At 43.0% G+C, this 26,715-nt stretch overlaps 2 protein-coding genes across 5 annotated transcripts; one reads left to right on the top strand and one right to left on the bottom strand.

Moving 5' to 3' along the window:
• On the top strand, positions 1-17,311 carry ANKRD42 (ankyrin repeat domain 42). The gene is made up of 13 exons (XM_058824107.1): positions 1-19; positions 402-565; positions 2,090-2,197; positions 3,250-3,369; positions 3,958-4,093; positions 6,893-7,093; positions 7,406-7,531; positions 9,207-9,312; positions 10,120-10,295; positions 10,692-10,818; positions 13,398-13,533; positions 14,688-14,807; positions 17,034-17,311. The coding sequence occupies exons 1-13, from the start codon at positions 1-3 to the stop codon at positions 17,064-17,066; spliced, it is 1,572 nt and encodes a 523-aa protein (XP_058680090.1). The 3' UTR covers positions 17,067-17,311.
• Positions 15,663-26,324, bottom strand: CCDC90B (coiled-coil domain containing 90B). 4 transcript variants are annotated; one of them, XM_058824119.1, is made up of 9 exons: positions 26,201-26,324; positions 24,115-24,234; positions 21,457-21,560; positions 20,043-20,144; positions 19,367-19,408; positions 19,216-19,287; positions 19,082-19,135; positions 18,060-18,174; positions 15,663-16,956 (listed from the first exon to the last, which is right to left on the bottom strand). In XM_058824119.1, exons 1-9 carry the CDS (start codon positions 26,292-26,294, stop codon positions 16,901-16,903), a joined length of 759 nt encoding a protein of 252 aa, XP_058680102.1. In that variant the 5' UTR covers positions 26,295-26,324; the 3' UTR covers positions 15,663-16,900. The 4 variants fall into 4 exon arrangements, with proteins under 4 accessions (XP_058680102.1, XP_058680109.1, XP_058680117.1 ...); XM_058824126.1 differs by having other exon boundaries at positions 26,001-26,223; XM_058824134.1 differs by lacking the exon at positions 26,201-26,324 and adding an exon at positions 24,754-24,829.
• Positions 26,325-26,715: the final 391 nt, after the last annotated feature.

Here is a 26,715-nt window from a genome sequence, read left to right as displayed (position 1 = left end):
ATGATGACTACTGCAGAAGGTGAATACTAATTGGTTTAGGTTCCTTTCATGTTTGGCTATCTGAAGTTAGCCCCCTTGGCCATTAGATCTCATATTTCTGTTTACAAGTTTTGTCAAGGTACCAAGATGTTGCAAGGGGTTTGGATATGTAATTCTCATTGTTTCCAGTCTTGTAGTTAATCAGTGGAAAGGCCTAAAGGGAGAACACAGGTCATTTGATACCATGGCCTGGTGACAGAAGATTTTTTTTTTCTTTTATCCTACTGCTTCTACATTTAGAGTTTGATTCTGTGCCATGAATGTCAAATCTGATTTTTTTTTTGATTCATCACACATTCTCTATCTCTTAAATGTTGCTGATTTAAGCAGTGGACTAATGCCCTTTCATTACTCCTCACTAGTTGTCAAGAAGAAGGAAAATTACGCTAGTGTGCATGAAGCAGTGAAAGCTGGGGATGTAGAACAGCTTGCATCGATGATAAAAAGTGGAGCCAGCATTAATGAGGTGGATGTAGTTCACAAATTCACACCCTTGCAGTGTGCTGCCCACTCGGGAAGTCTGGAGGTAAAGCATTACCTTAGTGTACAGGCATAGCTATAGTTCCTATTTCCTTCTTTGGGAGAGGCTGAACACAACATTGCTTTGATCAGACTGAATCAATAATCTCTGCCTGTTTTTCTTATTAAATATAATCACGAAAGGCAGGAGTACAGGATTTTGGATTTTATTTTTTTCTTTCTGAAGACCCAGCCAATTTACTTAATCAACTTTGCCGTATTTTAAAAAATCATTGTGTTTCTTACTCTGAGTAAAATCTGCCTTATAGCCCCCCCTTCAGACTCATGACCTTTTTTTGTCTCTATTGCATTTTCTCCTTCTCTTGAGACACCTGGAAAACCCTGTAGGATGTGTAAAATGTTCTAAAGGTGACTGAAACAGGTGAGAAGAGACATGAAAATATATCCATTCTGCTTACCAGTGCCCCATGCCTCATTCTCCATAGAAGTAGTCCTAATATACTTTATTTTAATAAATGAAAATGTTGAATAATGGTAGAGAAATCAGCAAGTGATTGCATCAATATTTTAAACTTCCAGAAGGACTGAACTGCTGTGTTCAGCACAACATTCTCCTCCTTCTTGCAGCCTCCTTGTTCATTGTCCATGACAGTCTAAACTTGAAGCAACAAGGCCATTTATGTCCCAAAAGAAAAAGCATTAAGTTCTTGCTAGACTCAAGAATTGCTAAGTGCAAAGCTGCTTCTGGAATGTAGAGACACTGTCAAGAAAATGCTAATGTCAGCCCCAAAGCCAGATTGCTTACCTTCCCTTTCTGCCTCTCTAAGTTCTGCCATTTTTCATTGGACTCTCCTACTTTGCAATCAGTCTGTTAGACTTTATTGAATTATCTGTCATCTGTTTGTCACTAAGCTCCTTGGCAGAAATAGTGGAGGAAGCTGTAAGATGGCCTGAAAGAAGATAATAAATCATAATAATATATAATAAAAAGTTCTAACTGTTCCTCTAGCTGTCTTTGAATAGTTCATAAAGCTTTCCATTGCAAGCAACGATATCTGCTGGAAAAAGATGAATAAAATAAAACTAGGCCATGGAAGGATGAGAAGAGATATGGGATTACATATGCCTAAGAAGCCTAATAAATTAAATGAGGCTTTAAATTTAGTATGTGATCTTTTTCCTGCCAGTAATTTTAGCTGGAATTCATGTGAGCATGTTTGCATTGTTTTTTCCAATGCTTTTACCTCATGCCATAAGAATACTCTCACAGATTACATTTTAAAACTGGAAGAGTAAAATGATAAAGTCAAACTGTAACATTAATGCTAGGATCTGATTTAGTGGGTTATTTGCACATTTTGTACCCTTGGGTGGAACCTGGAAAGTATAACTTACTCATAACTTCCTAATTCACAAATACCTGTTTAAGGCATGCTCTGGGATGTCCTATTTCCATAAGGAAGTATTCCAGCACTGTTTTGAAATGTAGCCGTGATGGATGGATTCTATTGAAACGCGCCTCAGAGTCACGATGGGAGCAGTTAATAGGAGCCTTTGGTTTGTTGAGCAGTGCCTGCAGTGGCTGCTGTGGCACGGCGCTGACCCCGCACGTGTGACCGCGAGAGGCTGGACTGCGGCTCACCTGGCCGCCATCCGCGGGCAGGACGCCTGCGTGCAGGTACTGCCAACACTCCCTCTCAGGCAAAGGTTACTAGGGCAGGCCTTAGCACTGTGATAAATAGGTGTGATTCGTGCTGATAAAAATTGAAACAGTAATCGGTATTGATACAGTAATTAATGTTTAAGAATAATAAATAGTTAAAAAGTTGTAATGCCAAAGAAGAGAGGGAGAGGAGGGGCTCTACCCCCGCCCTTCCCAGATGTTCTCAAGCACCACAGGAAAGAAGCTGACGATACAGTTGCTAAAAATGACCAAGAACCTGGTTTGGTCCCAGAAAATGCTAATTATAAGGGATTTATTGACTTGATATGTAGATGCAGTGATACGTTAGTCTTGGCCTACATTGTACTGGCTTGGTGCGCATGTGTAACCCAAAGGTGAATTAAAGGACAACGAAGAAGACTACAGGGCCTTCATCAGTGACGACCCCCAAAGGCTTGTGCGACCACCAAACCGAGTGGTGGCACATGCGTGATAAGGGTGGTAATGAGGGCGGAGACAGAAAAGTGACAAACCAAAAATAGGAGGAGATGGCATTGACACATGGCATATAAGGGGTGATTTTCACTTGGCAAGCTTGTACGTGAGGTGGCAAGGGTCATTGAACCCTGCCCTCCGTACCCCGCGGTTGTTTTGGCTTATGCGCTATTATTGGAACCAAATTGTCCCTTATTTATATATTTTCTAAACTATTCAATTAAAATTGTTGCTACCTTAAATATTGTTTGGGGTTTTTTTTAATGAGGGGATAATTGGGCAAACATAACAGCACTGGACAAATTCATTATGAAGATCCCTGAGGGAGCCCCTCAGGGAGCTATGAGTAGCCTATGAGTAGCTCATCTGATGTCTTGACATGTCAAATTAAGTTAGCCATTTTCAGAGCAGAGCACTCATTTGCACTGTCTGTGCAAACAGATCTGTTTTGTGCAATACCAGACCCCTGAGGTCAGCCCGGAGTTATCCTGCTGGTCATCATGCACCATCCTTCCAGGAAATGTTTGCTTTTTCAGCTTGTGAAATGCACGTGTGCTTTGCGTTTCTTTCAGGCGCTGTTAGTGAGCGGAGCGGACGCGGCAGCTCGGGACGAGCGCGGCTGCACGGCCTCGCACCTGGCTGCGGCCCACGGGCACTCGTACACGCTGCAGAGCCTGCTGCGCACCGGGGCGGTGAGACTCCTGCCGCAGCCCGGCAGCTCGCCCAGCCTCAACTCTCCCCAGCTTGAGCCGAGACTTAGGGCTGGAGATTAATTACTGGGGGGGGGGATTTATTCCGTGCGCAAATATCCTGTATTTTAGATTGTGATATACATTTAGGGTCATGATCTAAAAATGTAGAAAGAATCAATAATGTGAGTAAATCACCTTCTGCTGAGGATGTCATTAAATGAGCATCAGGTACTGGGGTGATGGTAATTTTTCCCAGTTCTAAAAATCTTCTATAGTAAAGGAAACATAAACTTTAAAAAAGGGAAAATTATTCCAGATGCGTATTTAAGGAATAATGACCAATGCAGATCACTATGATGATAAAAACATGTCTAAAAATGCACATTTTCTAAGTGTATTAAGTAAAAGCAAGAACCTGTGAACAGTACCTGTGAAGCTGGAACTGCGTATAATACATGAACTTTGGAAAACGTTATTTGGTTTGATTTAAATAATTTAACACAATGAACAGCAGATTTCCATATATAAAATTTGTCTTGTGTCTTAGGGTTCAGAAGTGAATGAATTAACCTGCTACTTTCATTTTAGGATGTAAATGTTTCAGACAGGAATGACTGGAAACCTGTTCATTATGCTGCTTTTCACGGTCGCTTGGGGTGTTTGCAGCTTCTTGTTCGATGGGGAGCGTGTGTAGATGATGTGGATAACAATGGAAACCTTCCAGGTATATCAGGATAAATCATATGGTTTTAAACCTTTGGTTTACAGTTGTTGTGAAATGTGATGGTTGAGCAAATTTTAACTAATGCACAGCAGCAGCATTTGCTATTTGATTCCATGCAATCCACATAGATAGCCCATTTTTTCCAAAATGTTACTCTTGGTGACAGTATCCCATTCACTTCCTGCTGCTGCTAGCAAGGATGAGAGCTCACAAATGCTGGGATGTGGAGCAGGCTGAGCCTGATTGGGAGCAGGTGAGCAGCATCTCCTCTGTGTGTGATGGAGCCCGTGTGCCAGTGGAGGTCGCAGAAGGATGGGTGGAGTGGGAGGCAGTTTCAGCTGCTATGTGCTACTTTTGACTTGGTGCCAGTGTGATGAGGTTCTGGTGTGTTGGCATCCAAGTTTTTGTATCCCACTGTTTCTTAACTGATTGTGTGAAACAGTTGTTTTCGTTTTCCTGTGATTTCTTCATCTTGATTTCTGGAATACTTCTGGATTATCTGTAATTTATTTTCGTAATTATCAGTGCATTCACTTCAGCACAAAAATTTGCCAGTGATTGTTCCTTGCTTTTTGAATTTTCTCCAGTATCCCTCTCCCTAACTTACCACTGCCTCAATATCCTCTGTAAGCTCAATGGTATTGTTCCTGTCTTGAATTCTCCTTGCATCCTTTTCATTTTAGCGTTTTCCTTCTTAGGTTTGTCACATTATTTGTTCTAAAGAGCATATGTTTTCCTCTATAACTTGTACAGAGTTATCTTCATAAATCCCTTCTTAAAATCTTTTACCCTCTACTAAGGACTACTAACCTAGGAAACATAGCCATGGTGTGTTTTGCAAACCTGGGGCTTGTTACAGGATGTGAGGCTGCTGCATCCCAGGAGGACATCTGGTGCATTAGCAATAAGGGGTCACGATGTGAGGCACCCTGGGGGCAGCACGGAGGGCAGCTTTATTTGCATTTGGGAACACTGATAACAGACTTCTGTGGAGAGAAAGCAGATGTCAGCACAGTTCTACTTAAACGCTCTATATAAAATGGTTAGTAGAAAACTGCTTTTGTTGTGTTTTGGCATCTACAGAAGCTTGATCTTCCAACCTTTGATGTGTTTCATTTGATCATATTATCTTCCAAAGGAAAGAGGGTATTTTGGAACAAGGCTAGTAAGAGATTAGTAGAAGTACTGTGCAAACCAGCTTGTTGTCTGCTTGTGTAACAGAAGTGAACTTAAATTATCTTTACATGCTTCAGCTTCAAGATTAGCTGAACTGTGCAATAATTTTTCCTAAGAGAATACCAGAAGAAATTTTTTGAGGTTGCAGTGCCAGGCACCTGAAACTTAGAACCTGGCTGCATCTTTTGTATATGTATGTTACAGCAAGGGGTCTAACTATCTTTCCTTGCCAATATTTTGGAAGAAAAAAAAATTCTGTGGCTCATTCAATGTACAGAATGGGCTGTGCTTATTAACTGAACATTTCAATTTGCTTTCTCTCTATTTGTTTTTGGGCCACTTCCATGCTTCTTTTATTGCTCACTAGTCAAACCTATTCTAAATATTTTTCACAGACACAATTTTTTGACTGGTGGCTTTGAGAAGAGTGAATATTTTTAGTCTGATTTTATAAAAAGACAAGATGAAACACAGAGAAATTGGGATACCAACAGATTTCAGATATCTGAAAATGGATTTGTGAGGGTTGAGTCAGTTTTTCACTAGCTGACTTACCTTAAGCATGGTACCCTTCTTTTCCCTTCTCCCTGAGAACCTAACTCACTGACTAAAATTCAGACAATGGCAAAAATTGCCCTTATTTCAGTAAAGCTCAGATTTTAAACTATCATCTGTACAGAGGTATTGTCATCTTGTTGTAAAAGCATTGTCCATAGCCTTTTAGAGCAATTATGCTCTGGAAAGCTGTGGATGGTTTGGTTTGCTATAGAGAACTTGTGTGTGCCAAAAATGAACTGACATGGGTTTTTCGGGTCCTAGGCCTATTGTTTGTTGATTATGAAGATAGTGAGATTCTTATCTGGAGACAAACTAATACTTTTGCCTTTAGAACATCAGCCAGCTGTTTCAGAGCATTTTCATGGAGTGAGAGATCATAATAAGCATTTATTTGGCAAGTTCTTCTCTTTAATGGGATTAGAGGATATTACTTATGTCAAATGAGTCAGCATGTGTTTGGTACCTCTTACTTTGTTGTAGGCCCAGCACTGTAGTAATATTAAGTAAGTAAACCTCTGCATAGCCTAAAGGTCAGGTGAGGAATGTACCTTCCAATATTTTGTGCAGTGAAGCAGCTATCACTGTCCTCATTTCATGGGTGAGGTAACCGAGGATGTGTTGAACTTTTTTGTGGTGGCACAGTAGAGGCTAAAGCAGAAATGGCCTTAGCTCCTAATCAAGGACACTGCTTGCTGTCCCCCTGTGAGGAGTATCCCAGGGTCAGTGGGATCTGTGTTCCTGGGGAGGTGAGGCCCAGCAGTGCACTCTCTGAGCTAGGATTTGGTGCTCTGCTGGGAGTCTGTTCTGTTTCCTGCAGTCAGGTCCACCAGGGAATCATCTCTGCAGATCCCTCCTTGGCAGCTTTACCTCCTTTGCCTAGAGCTGAACTGTGTCCTGGGTGGGAGCTGAACTTTTGCAGTTGAGCTGAGGCTGCTCTTCCCCCTGTGCAGTGTTGGATGGCTCAGTGCTGCTAGATGAGCCAGCCCTGAGCAGTGGTGGGAGCATTGCTTCCTCAGTGGGCAGCAGGGCTCAGCTCTAGCACCCTTTGTTTCATTTGTGCTCTAGCACATCTGGCAGCAGTGGAAGGACACTTGCATTGCTTTAAGTTCTTGCTCAGGAAAATGGCCAGTGTTACACACACTCTGAAAGCCAGGAATGACCATGGAGAGACTCCAAGGGACTTGGCTGAACGGTTCTACAAAGATAATATTCTGCAATATATCGATGACGTGGAAAAAGAGGAGGAACATCCAGAGACACAGGAAGGTGAGTATGGTCAAGATATGCTTAAAAAAAGCATTATGTGTAATTCTGCAGAAGTACACAAAGGTGTACTTGTTATTTCAGGTCTGTGAAATTATTCTCTTAACTGCATGAGGTGCCTGTAGCCATAACTAAGACATGTTTAGTCAAGTGTCTGGTGAGCACTGCTGGTTACACAGCTGCATTTCAGCTGACTGAGGAGCATTATCCTTGCTACCTCTGAAGTGTTCATACATAATTTGCTGTGAGACAAATACCAGCATGTTCAGTAGAACTGCTGGCATCTGCTTGAAAACATGTACCTTTCATTTTCAGTTTTAGCTTTCCCAGCTCATGATGCTGCTTTCAATGGGGACTTACTAGTGATTAGAAGCCTAGTGAGAAGTGGAGTAATCAACATTAATGAGCGGGACGATAAGGGATCCACTCTCCTGCACAAAGGTCAGTAAATATGATCTGTGCTTCAGCTTGTTACTCTTTGTTGCTGATTCATTTACTTTGTTTTTCAAGTGGCTGCTTATCGAAAAAACTTAATGAAAACCAGCATCTCATTTCTTGAGGGCTTGGAAAGTCAACCCCAAACCCCATATTTTGTAATGTATGTGTGTGTGGGTAACTTTAAAAACAATATAACCAAGCTCAAGTCAAGGAAAAAGAGCTTACAATGAAGAGAAATCAGCATCTAAACTGAAAACTAAGTAGCACTGACATTTATTTGCTATTTGTATATCGATATCATGTCAGGTTTGCTGGAATTAATCCTGATTTTCAGTGATGGGGAAAGAACAGATTAAGTACATGAATTCCAGCTTTGAGTGATAAGCAAGGCTGTATTCTAGCTGTAAAAGTTTTTAATTTTCACTTAATTTAATGTAACTAAATAGTTTTGATTTTTTTTTTTAAATCGGGCAAGATGTAGCTTTTAGAAACATCTGGCTGGCTAAGTAGAAGAATGATCTGTACTGTGGGCTGACCTTTATTTACTGAACACATCAGTACTGTGGGGATATGTTGTAAAAACCACAACAAAGTCATTTGGTAGGATGCTGTGAAGAAAGGTAAACTTCTGGTTGACACTTTGGCATGTAGTGGACTACTGGCATTACAGAAAAAATGGTTCTTTTGTGTTTGGGGTTTCACAGTATTATCTGAAAGATGAAACAAAAGATGAAAGAAAGAGGGAAGCATTTTTGTAATATTCTTTTAACACATTTCCTAAATTTCTTTTTGATTAGGTATATAGTAGATTAAAAAAAATTGAAGTTCTTATTAAAATAACTGATATGAAGTGATTTTAAAATTCTACTTTTTCTTCTTGGAATGATGCTGACCTACAGTTGTTTCATCCCCAGTGTTTACATGCTGTTGAAACTTCATTTCCTTACTTCAGTAAGAAAATAAATACAAAAGATATCCAAAAGAGAGTGCTGTCAGAAAATGGATTTATTCTTCCTTGAGCAAATCAGTGTACAGTTTAATCTAGTCCTGCCAAATACCATCTTCCATAAGTGAGACATTGTTCCTGGCACCATGTGGTGGGAGCAGTGGCCATGGCACATCATATGAGTAGGGCTGTGTTAGGATGCTACTGAGAGGTGCTGCCTTGAGTGTCTGCCCCAAGAGATGCTGTACCTTCAGCTGCAGCACAAAGCCCTGCTTGTCTCTCCTGAGGCAGCAGCACACACCCCAGGCTGGGGCAGCCAGCTGTGTCTGAGCCCTGGGAGCCCAAAGCCAGGCAGAGGTGACAGCACCTGGCTGCCAAACTGTGGCATGCAGGCCTTTCAGCTAGGGCAGCAGTTATTTGTGTGTCTTGTGCTCTGTACATGAGACTGGGCAAGTTTAGTTTAGCTTGTGTTCAGCAAGAGCTGCCAAAACATTTCTAGAGCTAGAGAGAGTCACCAACCACACTGCAGTGCAATGCTCTGCCCCAAAACTCCGTGTACCCAAGTGATTGTCAGCATCTTTACACACAGGCTCCCCTTTAAATAGTATCTCCCTTGTGGTGTCTTAGTGAACCCAATCTCTGACTTGCCAAATAATGGCAAGAGGAGGACATTTTAGGTTTGAAACACTCCAGTTGCATATAATTGACTTGTGTATGCCTTCCTTCCCTTAGCTGCTGAACAGGGGCATATCCATTGCTTACAGTGGTTGGTTGAAATGGGAGCTGACTGTGACATTACCAATGATGCTGGAGAGACTCCAAAGGATGTAGCCAAGAGGTAGCAGTACATATCCTGTAGCTCTGACACTTATTTACTTACTATTTGTGTATCAATATCATGTCAGCTTTGTTGGAATTAATCCTGATTTTCAGTGATGGAGAAAGAACAGATCAAGCCCATGAATTCCAGCTCTGAGTGATAAGCAAGGCTTTATTGTAGCTATAATATTGTAACTATAAAAGGTTTTATTTTTCACTTAATTTAATTTTCTTCTTAGTGAGGTCAGACACAAAAGAGGAAAACTAGCTTGTGGCCACATTTCTCTCCACAGAGTAAAGCAAGGCATAACTTCCCAAGGATTTTCTGGGATTCACATTCTCTGAACCTCAGAGAAAGGAAAAACAATTCTTATCTCTTTTACTGCTCCTGTGTTTTAGAACAAGTAGAATGCATTGTAGAAAATTTGTCGTTCCTCTCCCTTTGTCGGGGGTTGCCTGTTTCCAATACTAGCTCATTTGCCAGAGGACAGTTTTGAGCCCTTATGCTCACAGTTTGCTATCCAAAGTAAATGAGAAGTAGTAGAGGCCAGCTGCTTTTTGCATTAATAAAAATAATGCAGATTCTGATGAAATTCAGTTAAGAATCCCTGCAAAGGAAAGAGATGCCTCTGACGTAGGAGCCATTGCCATAAGATTCCATGAGGCAGAGCTCGTGCCATAAGAATACTACAAAAAGCAGATAGATAATTGTAGTGTGTGTCCAGTCTTCCTTTAGTTCTGAAATCCCTCTGATAAATGGGAACATGGGCAGCTTGAGAGTTTCTACCACATGTGTTTTTCCAGATTTTAACTGTTCTCTGTGCAGATTTGGCCATCTGGCAGCTGTGGAACTGTTGAGACCAAGAACTGGAAACAGTAACTCTAGTGATGAAGAACTAGATGCAAACAACATCAAGTTTTTTGAAACACATGGTGTGGAAGGGAGTACAGATAGCAAAGAAGATTTAACTCTGGATGAAGCAGAGAAAAGGAATGCACGTGGTAAGCACTCTATTTCCATCATTCCTTGTTTGCAAAAGTTGTTATCAAGACATTATAGTCCTAACTAGGACAGTCACAGCCAACTGCTCTTTTTGTTACGAGACGGTTGACAGGATATCTGTAATACTGAGCATTGAAACAAATTGTGGAATATTAGAAAGCAAGTAGAAGGCAATCAGATCATAATTGTCACGCCATTTTAATCCATGTTGGTGCAACAGTGTTGGATTGCTATTTGTTCTTGACATCTGCTTGCTGTGTGGGTGTCAGGTGTAGCTCAGAGTTTGCTGAGCAGTGTGACTTCTGCTCTTATGTTTGTGAGACTGTTTTCCAGACTATTGGATTTCAGCATGACTGTCTTCTTGCATTTAACCTACCTGGAGAACTGTCTTACAGTAAGGGCCTATCACAAGATTAAAGAAGTTCAGAGACTTCTAGAAATTGCCTACAGCAACTACAGACAGCTGGGGGGAGTAACTGAAGAGGAGAAGAAGATGAGAAAAGAAGAAAGGAAAGTTGAGAAGTAAGGTCCTTCTGCCTTGCTAATGTTTAACTGTGTGGGGCCCATTTTAAATCCTCCTTTAAAGCTGATTTCCATGCAAATTTGCATTTGGCCATTCTGTCTTCTCCACTTACCAACTTCAACCAGGCCAAAAGAAATGAACTGCAGCAATTTGTCTGGCCATTTCTAAACTTCTACCATCAGGATCAGCCCCACAACACAAGTGCTTGATAGGCCCATGATTCTTGTGCGAGATAATCTGTTCAGTCTTCAGGTTTTTCTGCAGATGTGTGCAGTAGGTCAAAGCAGCTTCTGGCTGTTTTGTTTCCTCTGAGGATGCCAAAGACATGTATGCCCTTCAGGAAATCTGAAAATAGGCAAAAGTCTTAGCATGGCTTGGATGGAAGAGCACATACAGCAGAGATTATTCAGTGACCTGCTAACATTTCTGTCCATTGGCAATATGTTTCTGTGCTCAGGAAAGGATTAGCTTGTGTCCAGACTACAGGAAAAAACTACCAGCAAACCTGCCTTTGCATGTGAAGCATTGTTCATAAGATATAATTCTCAATGTCTCCATTAAATCCAATGGTTCTGTTAGGTTGGTCAGGTGATTTGATGGACAGACTGTCTACATTTCAAAGAAAAGTCTATCAAAGATTTAGAGACTTAACAATACTGCAGCCTCCAAAGACAGGCCTGTCTCCACCTCTGCCTGTCAAAGATTTGGCTACCTTTGTTCTCAGTCTGTAGATAACCACCTCCATCATGTGTTTGGGCCAACCCAAACCACTGTCTTTATTTAGTCACTGTCTGGGGGGCTTATATGCCATCAAGAAGACAGCAGACTTAGAAGTTGATCTGGAGCAGATAATAGGTGTCACAGATTGCAATTAAGTACTTTGTTTTACAGCCATATCTGAGCCAGGAAACTGAGGTCAGGATTTCTTCTGGTTCCAGGTCACTCTTTGACTCAGCTTATGCTGAAAGTCCATCTTGCTTAACTTGATATGTATAAAATTGGTAACAGACACCTCTGGCCAAGTTAGTTATCATGAGCTCCTTTGTCAACTTCTTGGAGAGGTGTAGGCACTTCCAGGGCATAATTAGACATGTACTTCAGGATGAGGTTGATCACTTCTAGAAGTGTCTCTCCTCGTTTTAGAGGAGGGTGACAAGCTTAGGTGTTGATGCCAATGTTGAAAGGTCAGAGCAATCTGGTTTTAATGATGGAAAAGTCACTCTTGGCTACTAACAGACAGGAAAGTTCATGGTGGGATAGAGCAGCTGCTCAAAAACTAACAATGTCTGTTAGAAGGCTCTGTGGGGCTCTTTCAGGGGTGTTGCTTTCTGTGGCATGTGTGGCTAAACCAGAAAAATTGTGAGGTTCTCTGAAGGGTTTCTCCCACCTGTGAAGGCTAGAAAGCATCCCTAGACCCAAACTATTCTTTTGAGCTTGTCAGAATACCTGCCTACCCTTCTCAGGGTACCTATTTGTCGATAAACTCCAAGGTGCTTGTATCATAGGCCAGAAAACCTCACTACTGATAAAACACTTAATGACAACACCATTTTGCTACATGAAAAGCAGGAGTTGCCACTTGGGAAGGCTACTGTTGCAGATTTTGAAGATTTCTGTTTAGTCCAGTTTTTTTTGGCTGTAAGAGGCCTGGAGTGAATCACTTCACAGTGCTTTAACCAGGGTTGGTTGCAGAAAAGTGTCACCATGGGTGTGCCACACAGTTTGGGAGCTGGGTCTCTTTAATTGGAAGCATGGAAGAAGTGAGCTGTCCCCTGAGCACAGGCCATTCTTGCAGTGGCAGCAAGGCTGATTGGTAGCTCAAAAGGGCCTGAGTCAGGAATTCCTCACTCTGGGAAACAGAGAAACATAGAAACATGGTAGGTCTTGCTGAGAGCTTTCCTCCTGTGCTGTTTGAATGCATAGGGCAGATATCTCCCCTTTCCTTTTACTGATCTTCCATCTTATAGCTGGGATAATTCATCCTGATATATGAGAGAGCCAGCTCAACTGCAGAGACTCAGTTTATGTGTGAATTACGTGTCAGCTAAACAGTTCCAGGAATCTCAAATAATTTAGGAGCCCTTGAGGGTGTGACCAGAGAGATCTTGTGCAACTGTGTATAAGCCAGTCATGCAAGCTGTCATCTGAGTATTTCTCATCCGTGCCTAAGCCAATCAATAGGAAGGGTGTAGAAGCACCAGATGTGACTGAGAAGGCTGCCCCTGACCTTTCCAGAACGCTGCCGGCTTTGTGCTTTTTCTCTGTTTCATAATAACTTCGTGGCTGCTCGGGCGCTTCTCCCTCCCCGCAGCTGGAGCCGGGCCGGGTGGCAGGCAGCGCGGCCCGGGCTCGGTGTGCGGGCGGACGGCTCCATCTCGTGGTGCCATGGCGCTGAGCACGGCTGGCAGCCGAGGAGGGACAGCTGCTGCTCGGCGCTGTCCCCAGGGCTCCGGAGCCTGAGCGCAGCCGTCGTGAGGCGTGACTGACCTGTCCCTGGCAAAGGCGCTGCGCCACGTGGAGCAGCCGGGGCAGGGCTGGCCGTACTTCATGCTCTGCTTGTCTCCTTCGCTTTTGGCAGGGCTGTGAGGGAGCTGGAGGCGCAGCTGGAGTATGAGCGAGTCAGGCGGGAGAAGCTGGAGAGCCAGCTGGATGATTACCGTGCTGAGATAAACCGGCTCCGAGAGGCCCGGGGCAAAACCCGCACCGCCTCCGTGGTGAGTGCCACACCAGCTCCCCGGGCGCTGTTGTTTGTTCCCTCTGTTAGAGGGCACAGTCTAGAGAAAATGTGCTACAGCTTTCACCTCGGGACGCTGACGTGAGCAGAGTGACCCTTGTCTGACCGTGGCAGTGTCTGTGCTGTGAAAGTGTATCAGTTTCTTTCTGTACCCTGGCAGAGAAGCACTGTTGTTCTTCATCTTAATGTTCACCTAAGGAGTGGGCTGATCCCCAGTACTTCCCTACTGCATATCCAGCGACTGGCAGCTGCCCTTGGCTCAGACCTGGTGTCTGGGACTCGAATGGTGCTTCAGGAGAGGTGGTGTCACCACCTGAAGGGCTGCCCAGCCTGCACGGCTGAGATTGCTGCCATGGGTCCCCAGAGGACAAATTCAATAACAGGGACTTGATCCATGTCACAGTGTCTGGAGTCAGTCAGGCATACTGAATGAGAGCCCAAGATCTCATAGAAAATTCATGGAGAGAGTTCAGTCTGTTTGGGAAAGGAACAGTATGTGCAGCACTAGGAGTCCTCAGACAGAGGTTCTATTTTGAATTAAAAATTAAGCTCTTTTTATATGATAGAAACATAAGAGGAAAGAGGACACCAGCACTGCAAGCAGCCAGTAGGTGATGATGATTCTAATTTTTTACTTTTCACCTGTACAACAGATGGCAATAGATGATGGTGCTTCTATTCTTTCAGAGCATTTTTTATTTCCCAGACTATTTTCCACCTTTTCAGTCAATTGCCTCTGCAGTTCTTTGGTTTTTTGCTTCTTGGTGGAATCTCAGGCTCTGAATGCTAGGTGCCACAGCTGTATTTCTGAGAGGCCAGCTGCACTTTTTCAAGGATGTTTCTGCTTCTCAGCCTTGTGATTGCCAGGCTGGCAAACATTTCTCTGTCAATATTTTTCATTAGGCAGTTTTTGGTTTTGGTAATTTTCGATTTTTAACCAAGCAGCCTTTCTGAGTGACTGCTACAGCCAAGGGACCTCAAGTCTCACACTGCTGTGCTGCCATCCCATGCCCCAGGACTGTGCTCTGCCCTCAGCTTCAATCTGAACACAGTATTGTGTGGTTACTCCCAGATGTATATTTTCACATCCTTCCAGTGGTTCCTGTTTAATGGCTGCAGTATTCTTTGTTTCAGGAAGCTGAGACAATGGCCAAGTCTTGCAAAGACGAAAATAAAGAAGCAGCCAGCCTGCAGCCCAGGAGGAGTGTGACTACTCTGAGGAATGAACCTCCAAGGAGGGGCAGCAGACTGGAGGTACAAAAGCAATATTCCAGACAATGCAGTGTTTGCACAGCCCAGCTCTACAGATGAGCTGTGCGTCTCTACTTTTTAAAAACACTGAACTGTTTTTAGTTCTCTGGCCTAACAACAGGAAAGTCACAGGCCCTCGTAATTCTGAGGAAAGTATCTCCATTCACTGGTTTATTTTGTACTGCCACCTTAGGATGGCATAAGTGCTCATTACCTCCTAGCATATTCAGTGTGGAAGCTGAATAGTGGATGGGAGAATTACTCCTCAGCTGTAGAGAGGTGCCAGGCCCCTTGATTTCCATCTTTAGTCATTCCTAAAGAAGGCAGGAAGCCACTCCTTTGTGAGGTTTCAGCTGACCTGCAGCAGTCAGTCTCTGGGCCTAACTCAGGGCTGAAGGGTTTACTATGGGGTAGCTTATCGTTAGAAATTGCAACCCTGACCTCTCCTCCATACCTAAAAACCATTAAATGACTACACATATAAAAGCTTTTCTGTCAGCTGTGTGCTACTGTGAAATTATTTTCCCTCTGGAACCCTCATTTTGAGACTTAGAAGATAATTACTTTAGTGTGTCAGTCCTGATCCATCCTCTCCTTAGTACCAAAGAAAACTTCATCTCTGAGAATTTCAAGGATACTGATAAATAAAAATCCATGGTTTTGTGTACACCATGAAGGAGAGGCATGCTGACTTAACAGCTTTGCATCAAGAGCCTGGTTCAGGGTGTGTGAAATTATGGTGGTGACAAGCTGCACCAGATGAGCTATTTCCTGCATCCCCATTGGTGCTAAACTTTCACGCAGAAATTGTCAGATAGCCAGACAGCAAATATAAGAAATTAATTTTATTTTCTTGAATGAAGATGATAATAATTTAATGCAGAGAATATAAGAATTGGCAGAATACCAGCAAGTTCAACTGTAAACAGAATAAAACAGCAATAAAAAAAATTGCCAGTACTCAGTACTACAACAGTCCTTAGCCCATAAAAGGCCTAGTCTTACTTCAAAGTTAATCCAGAAAGACTTAAAAAAATTATTATTATACTGAAAGAATCAAACCAAGCATATGCATTTGTACTCAACAAGATGGAACTGCTTCACTTTTGGAAGGCATCCACATGTGTTGCAACTCTGCAACAGGAACAGTCAAGTCCTTGCAGAAGGCAGAGTGGCCATGAGGGTCAGTGTGTCCCGTGGGACTGCAAAAATGCCTGCAGGAGGGGTAGGAGGATCACCACCACCACCCTGGCACCACTGAGATTCTGAGCATTTCTGTATTAAAAGCTAGATGCTATGCCCAGAAAATGTGCAGGTTTCTTGGAAATTCTCTGCACTACTTGAGGGGGGAAGTTAAGAGCATTTATCTGCCCCATGGCTGCACACAGCTGCTGGGAGTGGAGGCATTTCCCCTTGGAAAGGCAAAGAAGTTTTCCCATTCTTTGGACCTCTGGGCTTACAGAAATTGCAGGAGATACTAATAAAAATCTATAAAGACATTTTATAAATGAGATTTTGAATGAATGTAAATCAGTTTTCAAGGAAAAAAAAAGGGCCTTTAGTAAAGGCCCTGGAGTGTGTTTTTACATATGTAGATTAAAAAACCAAAGGGACAAGCTTTAATTCATCAAAAAAGCGAGGAACAGACTGGAGGCAAAATCCTGAACCTATGTTAAAGAATAATTTACTTGGATCAGACTAGGTAGTTTGAAGTCTGGTATTAGCATCCCTATACTGGGAACTCTAATTTGGGAATTGTATTCCCATTTCTAGAGTATATAAAATCCATTCTGAAAGCAGCTGAGAGTGAGAATTTTCCAGAAAAAAACAAATTCAATTCTGAAAGATATTAGGAAACTTTCTGGTATAACTTAAGAAATACTTTGAAATAAATACAGTATTGAATAGGGGGCAATGAAATAATACTATTTGGCTCCTTCCCCTCAATTATTTTGATCTTTAGTGTTACATATTCAGAAAACATTTTTATTATACAGTAAGAGTATCAAAACCAAAAGGTGCCAAGGTTATTGTCTAAGTGGTGTTGCCTGGGTGGCCTTTTCTGTCTCTATTGAGTGCAGTCATTCCATGTAGATCTATTTCCAGAACCTGTAAAACCCCAGTGCTATTGCTAGGCAAGTGAACACTGAGGCTGTTAAAAACAAAACAAAACAAACAACAAAAAAAGGAGGTAATTAGCTGAATGCTGTTGTACCACTTTATCCATAGAAGAAATCAGCTGCAAACAGATGGAGGAATTAACAACTGTAGAGCAGAGCCTCCTAACCCTCCCAGATTGCTGCAGGTGTGACAGAACAATTCCAGAAGCCAATGGCTTGTCTCAGCAGTGCTGAGATGGGAGGCCCAATGCAGCAGCCTGAGGAGCCACGTTTCCAGGGACACATCCCAACAGAGCACCACAGGCTACAGGGACTTGTGCTACAGTCACCCAGCTCCTGGAAACTGCACTGCAGGAGAGCTGGCTGCACAAGGCTCACATTAGACATCCCAGATTTCCCATGGAACCAAAAGGACAATGAATTTGAAAATGAGTTGTCAAACACGACAGCACTCCTGAAACTTGACAAGTTGTCTTTTGGATTTGTTACACTGCTGTTTCAATTATTGTTAGAATAAAGCTAATTACATTTGCCTTTCAACTTATTCTTCCAAATAAAATGCATTACTCTTTTTATCCAGCTCCTACACAATAAAAACTTCACTGGTTATGTACATATTGAGAAGACTAATCTCAAATTATGTTTTTGACCAAGCAGAAATCTGTTCTGCTCGGCAGGGGAAAAGTACAAGTCCTGCCACACAGAAACTGTGTGCCTGTGAAGACTCAGTGGGAGGCAGAACTGGTCACTCTCAGACCAGTCCTGAATGACAGAAAACCTTCAGGTAAATGGCTTCACCGAAACTTCTGCAGCAACTCCATCACATCAATAGCTGCTGCAGCAAGCAGAGGTACTGTCAAACTGGGTAAGGTATTTAGACTTGTAATTTTTTTTAATCATGTCTATATTCGTCCTAATCTCAGTTCTGGGCACAATCCTAGTCCCATGGTGGCATCCTCCCAGCTCTTCTGTGTTCTCTGTCACAGTTCTTCCAACCGGAGGGGGAGAGGGAGATCTCCTCCACCCAATCCCAGCTGCTTGCTGCTACAGCTGACCTCATATAGCATTTACTCTTGAACAGAATTTTATACAGCCAAACCCAGTAGCAGTACTCACCACCTTGCCTGTCACATACCTGCCAAATAGCGAATGGTATCAAGTTTATTCGATTCCATGAGTGTTTTTAAGGAAGCTATTTCAGTGTCAATTTTATTACTGATTTCTGAGATAATACTGTTGGTATTTGCATCCTGAAATATTAAAAGACAGCATATATTTAACAAAGTTGAACTAAAATACCATGCTACCAGAAACAAAAATATTTCCAACCTATCACTGCTAAGAGACATTAGAAGACAGAGAAACTGGCTTCATACAATCTGGAAAGATTGCTGAAGGGATAGACAGTAAAGAGAAAGCTTCAATGATCATAGAATCACAGACTGGCTTGGGTTGGGAGGGACCTTAAAGAGCATCTCATTCCAACCCCCCTGCCATGGGCAGGGACACCTTCCACTAGACCAGGTCACTCAGAGCCCCATTCCAGTCTGGCCTTGAACACTGCCATGGATGGGGAGTCCACAACCTCTCTGGGCAACCTGTGCCACTGTCTCGCCACCCTCATGACAGACTTTTGTCTCTCATGTGCCACTGCCCCCTGAAGGAGACACTGGCACATCAGAGCCAAAGAACAGTATCAGAGCACACAGAACAGTATTCCTCCATTTTTGAAAAACAAAGGTTTAAACATTCCCAAGGCATATTGCAAAAATGGAAGATAGGCTCAAGATGGGACATGGTCCCTCTTCAGCCCCTTAGACTCTGGTGTCCTCTAGCAGCTTCAGGACTTCCAGCCCTTGAATAGCTTGGCTGTAGGCACCTGCACCATCAGCTGGGGAAAAGGAAGCATGATAGCTCACATCCCAGCTGTGCCAGCCTGTGCCAGTACTTGGGAAGTGAGGGACAAGGCTGGAATGCCTCCCTCTGCTGACTGGAGTTTAGTGTGAATCCCACAGGCAAGAAGCACCTGCAACAGCCCTGAGTGACAGAGCCTGGCCTTTTGCTTTACCATACCCACAAACCTATTAGCTTTCACCAAAGTTTGGGGTTTACAGAACATGCAATGCATATCTACATCCTGCTTTGATCAATACTTACTTTTTTATGAAACTCTGTAGTTGCTTCCATCAGCTTCCTCTCCTGATCTGTAAACTGTGGATAAAAGATAAATCATAGCTATAGCAACAGAAACACAACACAAAGCTAATAAGGCATCTCACAGACCAACTCACCATATCTGTCACCCTGCTCCTCTCCAGGTTTATGTCTAGCTTGCTGTCAGCTCGGATTTTGCTGGTTTCAGTCTTTAAAACAAATGAAGATTATGAAAATAGCTACTTATTCTCCCTAATGGGAGTGTGTAGGTACTTGCTGTTTACTTACCATTAGCTGCTGTTTAACTTGATCCAATTCAATTTTCATTTTCTAAGTGCAGAGGAGAAAAAAAAAAAGATTTTTAAGAATTCAGGAAACTTAACCAAATGAATCAGTGATGTGTTATCACTGCATCCATGCAATTATTCTTTCCTCATTTTTCCTCCCAATGGGGCAATTTGTTCTTGATTAAATATCCTAGCTAATGTGTTCAGATGTACAGGCATATATAATCTGCTGGGAATTTTGTTCAAAAGAAAGGATTTATTTTGTAACAATGATGATCTTGTTATTCTGAGTCTAAAGACAGCAGAAAAATACCAAAATACCATGAAGTAAAACCAAAATATGTCTTAATCACCAAATTAATGAAACTGTTGCAAAGCAATGGCTGACTCCTCTACCTGCACTATATGGTTAATGGCCAGAAGCTAGCAGTTACCCTTAAATAAAATTACAGAGGCTGAAAAAATGTACACATCTTAGAATCCTTTACAGAAGATCTGAGCAGGTCATAGCAAGTGAAATATATTTTTATGTGATCTTTGAAGTTGTAACATACAGATTCTTCAATTCCAGTTACAGAATTACTTTTACATTTATATTTTGTTCCACAAAACTGTACATCAGGTAAAACACAACAAATACTGCAATTAAAATGCTTAATGAAAATATATATTAGTACCTCATTCTCTGCTCTCAAGTTTGCAAATTCACTTTTCTCCAGGATGACCATATCTTTTCGAATGGAGTCCAAATGTGCCATTATCTGCTGTAAAGTTATTTCCTTTGAAAAATAAAACATGCCATTGATTAAGGTGCACTCTTTCTGACAAGTAAAGAAAAAATGCTTAGGTCTGAACGATGAAATTAGCTACTGCAAAGCCCAAAAGTGGGGAGTCTCTCTAACAAGAATGTGACAGAAACAGACAATTTAATACCAGCAATTTATTTGAAAGACTCAAGAGTTTTGTGCTTTTTCTGTTACTTTAATTCACCAAATCTGAACTTAAGCAAAAAGGCCAGAGGTGTTAGTCCAAGTAGCAATGAAATGAAATAGACCTGAAACTACAGGTCCCTCCTGCGGTCTCTTCCACTTTCAATTTACATTCAGTAGCCTCAGAAGCATTAACTGTTGATCTGAATGCAGCTCTTACTAAGCACTTCCATTTCTTGCCTACAAACTCATTGAAAGCCAAAGACTTAATGAGTATCATACTGCCAGCTTCAAAGTCTGATGGACAGAAGTGAAACACTGCTAAAAAGCACTGAGAAAAGCCTTCCCGGGGTTTGAAATAACAAGTTCAGAATTCAAACGCTACATATAAACACAGGAAGAAACCCAAACCAGAAAATAGAAGAAGAAACTCAGAATTTTAAAATGCTGAAAGCAATACTCCTTCACCCAGCATACGGAAGTTACCCTACTATTTAGCATGGAAAAAGGCACATTGCTGTGTGATTCTCTGATGCACAGTGATGGTTTTGATCATTGCTCCAGAAGGCTGTGCAAGCTGAAATTATGTGCTATTCTTCTTTAATTACTTAATGTAATTAAGCGTTCATTGCTATTTTATTTCAACTCCTGAGCCTTTCTCCTAACAATAAGATTTTTATCTTACTGGCATTTACTTGTAATAAAAGTTGTCTAACTTTTTTTCCCCTCTGAATCTCAGAAGAAAACAAGAACTTCTGTGTCTGTGACTTACTTTCATCAAAATGAAAACCTTTCTTTTTGGAAATCCTATTACGTGCAAAGCATTCCTAAACAGCATTTTCATGGAATTGTGTCAGGCAGAAACACTGGTTTTTACAGTGTAGTCAGTATTGATAATGAATATTTTAAGATGCTATGAGGCATATTATCTCCTCAGTGTAAATACAACCAAAGTTTTCCCAGGAATTGTAAATCTTCATTGTGTTCAATGAAGTAGTCAGACTTCAGTGGAAGCTGGTCAGAGCCTATAACCTTCTGTTAAAATCTCAAGTGAAACTTAGGAAAACCTGGCACAGTGAGGTGTTTATAGCACTAGAGAGAGCTGCTCACTTGTGTTCCAAAGATGCACCCACGAGCCTTTGTAGCACAGAGGAGTTTTTACCTGCTGGGCCTGTGTAACCATGTCCTTGTAGACGGTGTCTAAGCTGACACTGGACAGGGTGATCAATGCCGACACGATGGTCTGTGCCTGCTCTTTCCCAAAGCCTAGGGCACAATTGAAGGATGACAAGTGAAGGGGGTATTAAAAATCTGGATAAGGAGCAAGAGACACTCAAGTGTCACACCAAACCACAGCGACACATTCACACAATGACTGGGAACTGAGAGCTAGGAGCCAGGCACTGCCACTCCAGCTAGAAAAAACAAACTTAATGCTGCAAAAATCTGAAGCACAGCACCTTTTAATATACTGAAAGTCTAGACAGGCAGCTGAAAGAAAGACCAAATTTCTTCATACAAGATCCAGCCATTCATGCGTTATAAAAATAATTTAGCAAAACTTTACTTCATAATGAACTTTCACAAATCCTGTTAAAACCAAACTTATCTTGAGCTACAAAGCATGCACTCTATAGAATAATAACAAGTAATTGCATATATTGGAACTGTCCTGCAGAGATAGGAACATATGCAAGACTGATTTTTAAACTGCTGCATCCATTGCCTGCAGAAGGAACTCAAACTGGGATTTTTGCTTTCTGATGATAAAAAGTACACCTTGTCTGTAACTTGGTGTTACAGGTGATGTGTAGTGAATAATGGGGAAGAAAAACTGCTCTCACTTTAGCTGGATCTGGTCAAGTGCTGAGAGCTTTTGCCTTAGAGATTTATTTCCAGCAATCTGAGTGATATGTTGTGTTTCAACTACCCCATTTTATAAAGTGGGCTAAATTAACACTGAAAAATGCTTTCAAGGCACATTATTTAGAGGACTGTGCCACTGCACCCTTCTAACATACTGGTACTGTCCAGGTGCACCACTGGTTTACACGTCTAAAAAAGCTACACATGCTTTATGACAGCTTCCTTCCACTACAAAGTGTGATAGTATTGCTTCAGTTTCTCTGAATTTTCAGGGTTACTTAAGCTCTTGCCAATTCCTTTTGTTGCTCTTCCTCCACAGCAAAAAATGACTTTGTTTCATGAAAGTTTAGAAAATGAAGAAAAATATATAGAAGCAAGAGATTGAAGCCTGAAAACTGCCTAAAGCTTGGGAAAAGCTAAAATGGCTCTCTTATTTTTGTGGTTTTACCTATACTGACCTGTCACTGTGGTAGAAGTATTTGTAGAAATTATAGAACAAATTAAACTGAATAACAACTGGCACCAGACTTCACCCCACAAGCTCTAAAGCAACTTGAAGAAATGGCTGAATCAGTTCCTGGGACAAGTCACATTTCACAGCCTACTGTGGTTTCCCATGGACAGGAAAATAAAAACAGTGCCAGTTTTTAAAAAGCAGTTCTAGAGAGATGTAGGGAAGAACAGGCTGTCAAGTCTGACAAGCATGAAAAAAACCCAACTTAGTTAGCAGACTACTGTAAGTCTTTTAACTACTAACACATATTATTATTGGACCCAAATAGTGGAAACAATCCTAACCTCTGACTGTAAAAGTTTCTACTGTCACTTGGGATTTTAAAAGAGAGCTGCTAGTCTGATGAAGACATCAGCTCAAAGCTCAGCAGGGATGAATAAAGCAAACTAAACTCTTTGAATTACTAGGAAAAGGAAGAGAACACAACAGACACAACATTACTTTACTATGCAAATCCATAGGACATTCAATTGTCAAGTAATGCCAGCCCTGTTCCCTGAAAACATGAAATGGAATGGAATGTGACAGAAGCAGAAAACATTAACAGAAGGGCATTGTGAATAATCAAAAATATGGAATATCTACTGTTTCAGGAAAAATGCAGCAAGCTAGGATTCTTCTCTTTGGAAAATGATGGGGCAATATGACAGAAGTTTGCATAATCATGAGTGACATGAGAGATTAAATGTTCACTCCTTCCCACAGAAGAGCCGAGTGGGCATCAAATTCACCTCACAGATGGCAGATTCTGCACAAACAGAACATGCAGATGTCTGAAGTTCCATGATGTTCTGGATAGCAATCAGTTTATAGTGGCTCAGGGACTGCATCAGCTTGTGAAAAGATTTCCATTGAAGGTTACTAAAACTCTCAACTGATTTAAAATACCTCCAGGGTGACAAAGTGGAAACTTGGAAAGTACAAGGGGATGTGTGACATCCATCTGCCCTGCTGAAACACTTCTCTGCCTGGAGTGTTACACCAGGGCTGGATGGAGCCTGTACCTGACTTCAGCCAGTCCCCCTCACAACAGAAGAGTGGGCACTGAGAATGTATCCCAGCACTGTGCTGCTGAAAATACTTCTCATTGGGAAAAAACCTTTCAATTATTCTTAGCAGGCTAGTCGAAGGAGTTTCTTGAAGAGCTTCATTTTTGCCATAGAAGTCTTTAACCGCTACTTCACATTTGTTACCTGTGTTGTGTTCCTCAGCTGGAAGACACCACAGGAACCTGCCTACAGCTCCAGATGAGGTAAAGCTAATGTCCCAGTTGCTTGCATGGCACACCATCAGGTGCCTCTCCCTCAGCAGCCTCCTCAAGAAGCTGCCAAGACATTCTACACCACCGGGTACTGGCACTCTGGGGAACTGACAGCACTCAAAGCTACACCACTTAATATTCAAAGCTTTCCTTTGAATTATTTATCTGGTATCACTTACCATGGGCTTCCAGGTCCTGCACTAAAGCATGGGTATCAAAGGTCACCTTCCTCTGCTCCAGGGGAGTGATATCAACTCTTCTGACATCATATGACTTCCTAATGAACGTGGCAGCAAAACCTGGAAATCACCAAACATGACTCCATCTTACCTTGATTGGCTTATCATACAGTACACTAATTTTAATTTCTTTCATCACAGAAAAGCTGCGTGGATGTTGCAACAAAAAGGTGAGTTACAGCACACACCAGAAACAATTGACTTTTCCACAGGCAATTTACACTAAACAGGGCTTACAGATCTGTCTGAAGTGTGTTCAGGCAGCTGTGCAACAGGCAAGCATCCTGACACAGCACAAATAACCCCCACAGCCAACTGTTCTATAATAGTTGGGAAACATCACTTAAATAATTGCTAATAATCACTTAAATAATTCCAACAGCCTTTTACTTTACCACAGAATCACAGAATGGTTTGGTTTGGAAAGGACCTTAAAGATCAACTAGTTCCAAACCCCTGCCATGGGCAGGGACACTTTCCACCAGACCAGGATGGTCAAAGCCCCATCCAGCCTGGCCTTGAACACTTCCAGGGATGGGGCATCCACAGCATCTCTGGGAAACCTCTGCCAGTGCTCACCACCCTCACGGTATAGAATTTCTTCTTTATATCTAATCCAAATATCTCATTTTCAGTGGCTTGTGTGAACATAAATCTACAATTTAAAAAAAAAGATACATGCAAGTCTTATTTTCATGATGAATGAATTTCTTGGTTCACCAGGAAAGTTAACCTCAGGTATTAGTTAAAGATCCACTCTATTTATGAGGTGCCCTCCCACAAGCAGCTTCTCCTACTTTTATTTCAAGTATATGTTTCTCTTCACCTGATGTTTGTGTGGCTTCACATATTACAGATTCTGCTCTAATTAATTCTTTGTTATCTAAGCAGCCCTGTTACTTCTTAATCTCTTTATTTGAAACTATATGCACTGCTGGCTCTCTGCCTTAACCAAATTCCGTGTCTTATCCAGATCTTTACTCAAAAGCCTTATAACATTTAAACAACAGGGAATTTATAATTTTGTGCTGCTACTAGATAAATCAAGTTATGTGTTATCTTATAAATACTACAAAGATCTGGCTGTAACTAAACCAGGCACAGCACTGTACTATTAATGACAATAACAGGGCTACATACAAATGCTACATACATGCTACAGCTTTGGGAACTCATTGTGGCCCTGTCCCCAGTCTGGATCTCTGACTGTAGAAATGGGTTCCCCTACAAGCACTTGGACCAAAGCCATCCAGTGCCTGCTCAGCTGCAGCTCCTCCAGCCACACCTGGGATTCCTTGGGGTGTGGGCTGAGCTCAGGGGCTGCCAGGATGGTGCTGCAGCAGCAAGGACCTGGGCTTAGGGATCAGAACAGGAACTTCCCAGGCCGTGGCATGGCACTGGACAGTCCCTGCAGGTGGGGAAGCCTGGGTGCAGTGGTGCTGTCAAGCTGGCTGGCTAGGCTGCTTGCCCCTGGAGCAATGAAAACTAACTGAAAAACATTGTTTTTATGGAGCTGTCCCAGCTTTTAAACGCACAGCTCTTATGCTTTAAACGCATGGGTGGATTTTTTCATTGGTTTTAACAGCTACATTGCACAGACAGTCTCAAGAAAGCTGATATTACACTTCTGGCTGCTCGCCACGCTTGGCCCCACAGTTCCACTCCAGCAGTCTCGACTGGATGCTCGTGTCCCAGCCCGGAGCCGCGAAACCACTCCGCAGCCCCGCACCCGACACCTGTGGGTGACGCCCTCCGCCCCGCGGTACCTCCTCCCGCCCCGCGCACCCGGACACGCCGCGCACGCCGCTCCCGCCCGCGGAACTCACCCCTCGCTCCAGCCCCGAGGGAAGGCGCTCAGCGCTCCCTCACACAGCGCCTCAGGGACGGGCCCCGCGGCCGCTCCCGCACCGAGTCCGGCCAGCGCCCTGCGCAGCCCCAGCGCCGCTCACACACACGGCCCGGGCTCACCCGACACCGGCAGCCACCCCCCCGAGGGGCAGCAGCCCGGCGCTGCGGCGCCTCTCACCTCTGCGAGGAGCCGGGGGCAGCCGGGCCGGCATCGGGAGCAGGAGCGGGCCGGCCCAGGCGCGGAGGGCACCGCTGCTCCCGGCGCCCCTCATGGCGCCCCAGCCCTCCGCTTCCGCCCGCTCACTGCCGCTTCCGGGCGGTCCCGCGGGGCATGCTGGGTACTGTAGTCGCGGCCGCACGGCAGGGCTCGGCAGGAGGCGGCGGCGCAGCGCCCCCGTGCGGATGGGAGGAGCGCAGCGCTCTGGCCGCCATGTCCGGCCGTGTCCGGCCTCAGCCGGTGCCGCACCGCGGGGGCTGCTCCGCTCTGTGACGCCAGGGAAACGAGCTTGAAGATCATCTAGTTCCAAACCCCTGCCGTGGGCAGAGATACCTTCCACCAGACCAGCTTGCTCAAAGCCCTATCCCTGGCCTCGAACACTTCCAGGGATGGGGCATCCACAGCTTCTCTGGGCAACACGTGCCAGTCCCTCACCACCCTCACAGTAAAGAATTTCTTCCTTATATCTAATCCAA

This window comes from Ammospiza caudacuta, chromosome 2 (genome assembly GCF_027887145.1).
Source record: "Ammospiza caudacuta isolate bAmmCau1 chromosome 2, bAmmCau1.pri, whole genome shotgun sequence".
In the NCBI taxonomy this organism is placed as follows: Eukaryota; Metazoa; Chordata; class Aves; order Passeriformes; family Passerellidae; genus Ammospiza; species Ammospiza caudacuta.
Note: the sequence above shows the minus strand (reverse complement) of the source record. Positions and strands in the feature narration are given on the sequence as shown.

Excerpts from the sequence above, each read along its gene's own strand:
- ANKRD42 (XM_058824107.1), top strand. Across the intron at positions 566-2,089 it reads CCCACTCGGGAAGTCTGGAG|TGCCTGCAGTGGCTGCTGTG; the intron begins GTAAAGCATTAC and ends TTTGTTGAGCAG. Across the intron at positions 10,819-13,397 it reads GAAGAAAGGAAAGTTGAGAA|GGCTGTGAGGGAGCTGGAGG; the intron begins GTAAGGTCCTTC and ends CGCTTTTGGCAG.
- CCDC90B (XM_058824119.1), bottom strand. The coding sequence starts at position 26,294 with ATGAGGGGCGCCGGGAGCAGCGGTGCCCTCCGCGCCTGGGCCGGCCCG. Across the intron at positions 24,235-26,200 it reads GCCCCCGGCTCCTCGCAGAG|GTTTTGCTGCCACGTTCATT; the intron begins GTGAGAGGCGCC and ends GGTGATTTCCAG. Across the intron at positions 19,288-19,366 it reads AAGTTAAACAGCAGCTAATG|ACTGAAACCAGCAAAATCCG; the intron begins GTAAGTAAACAG and ends TTTGTTTTAAAG.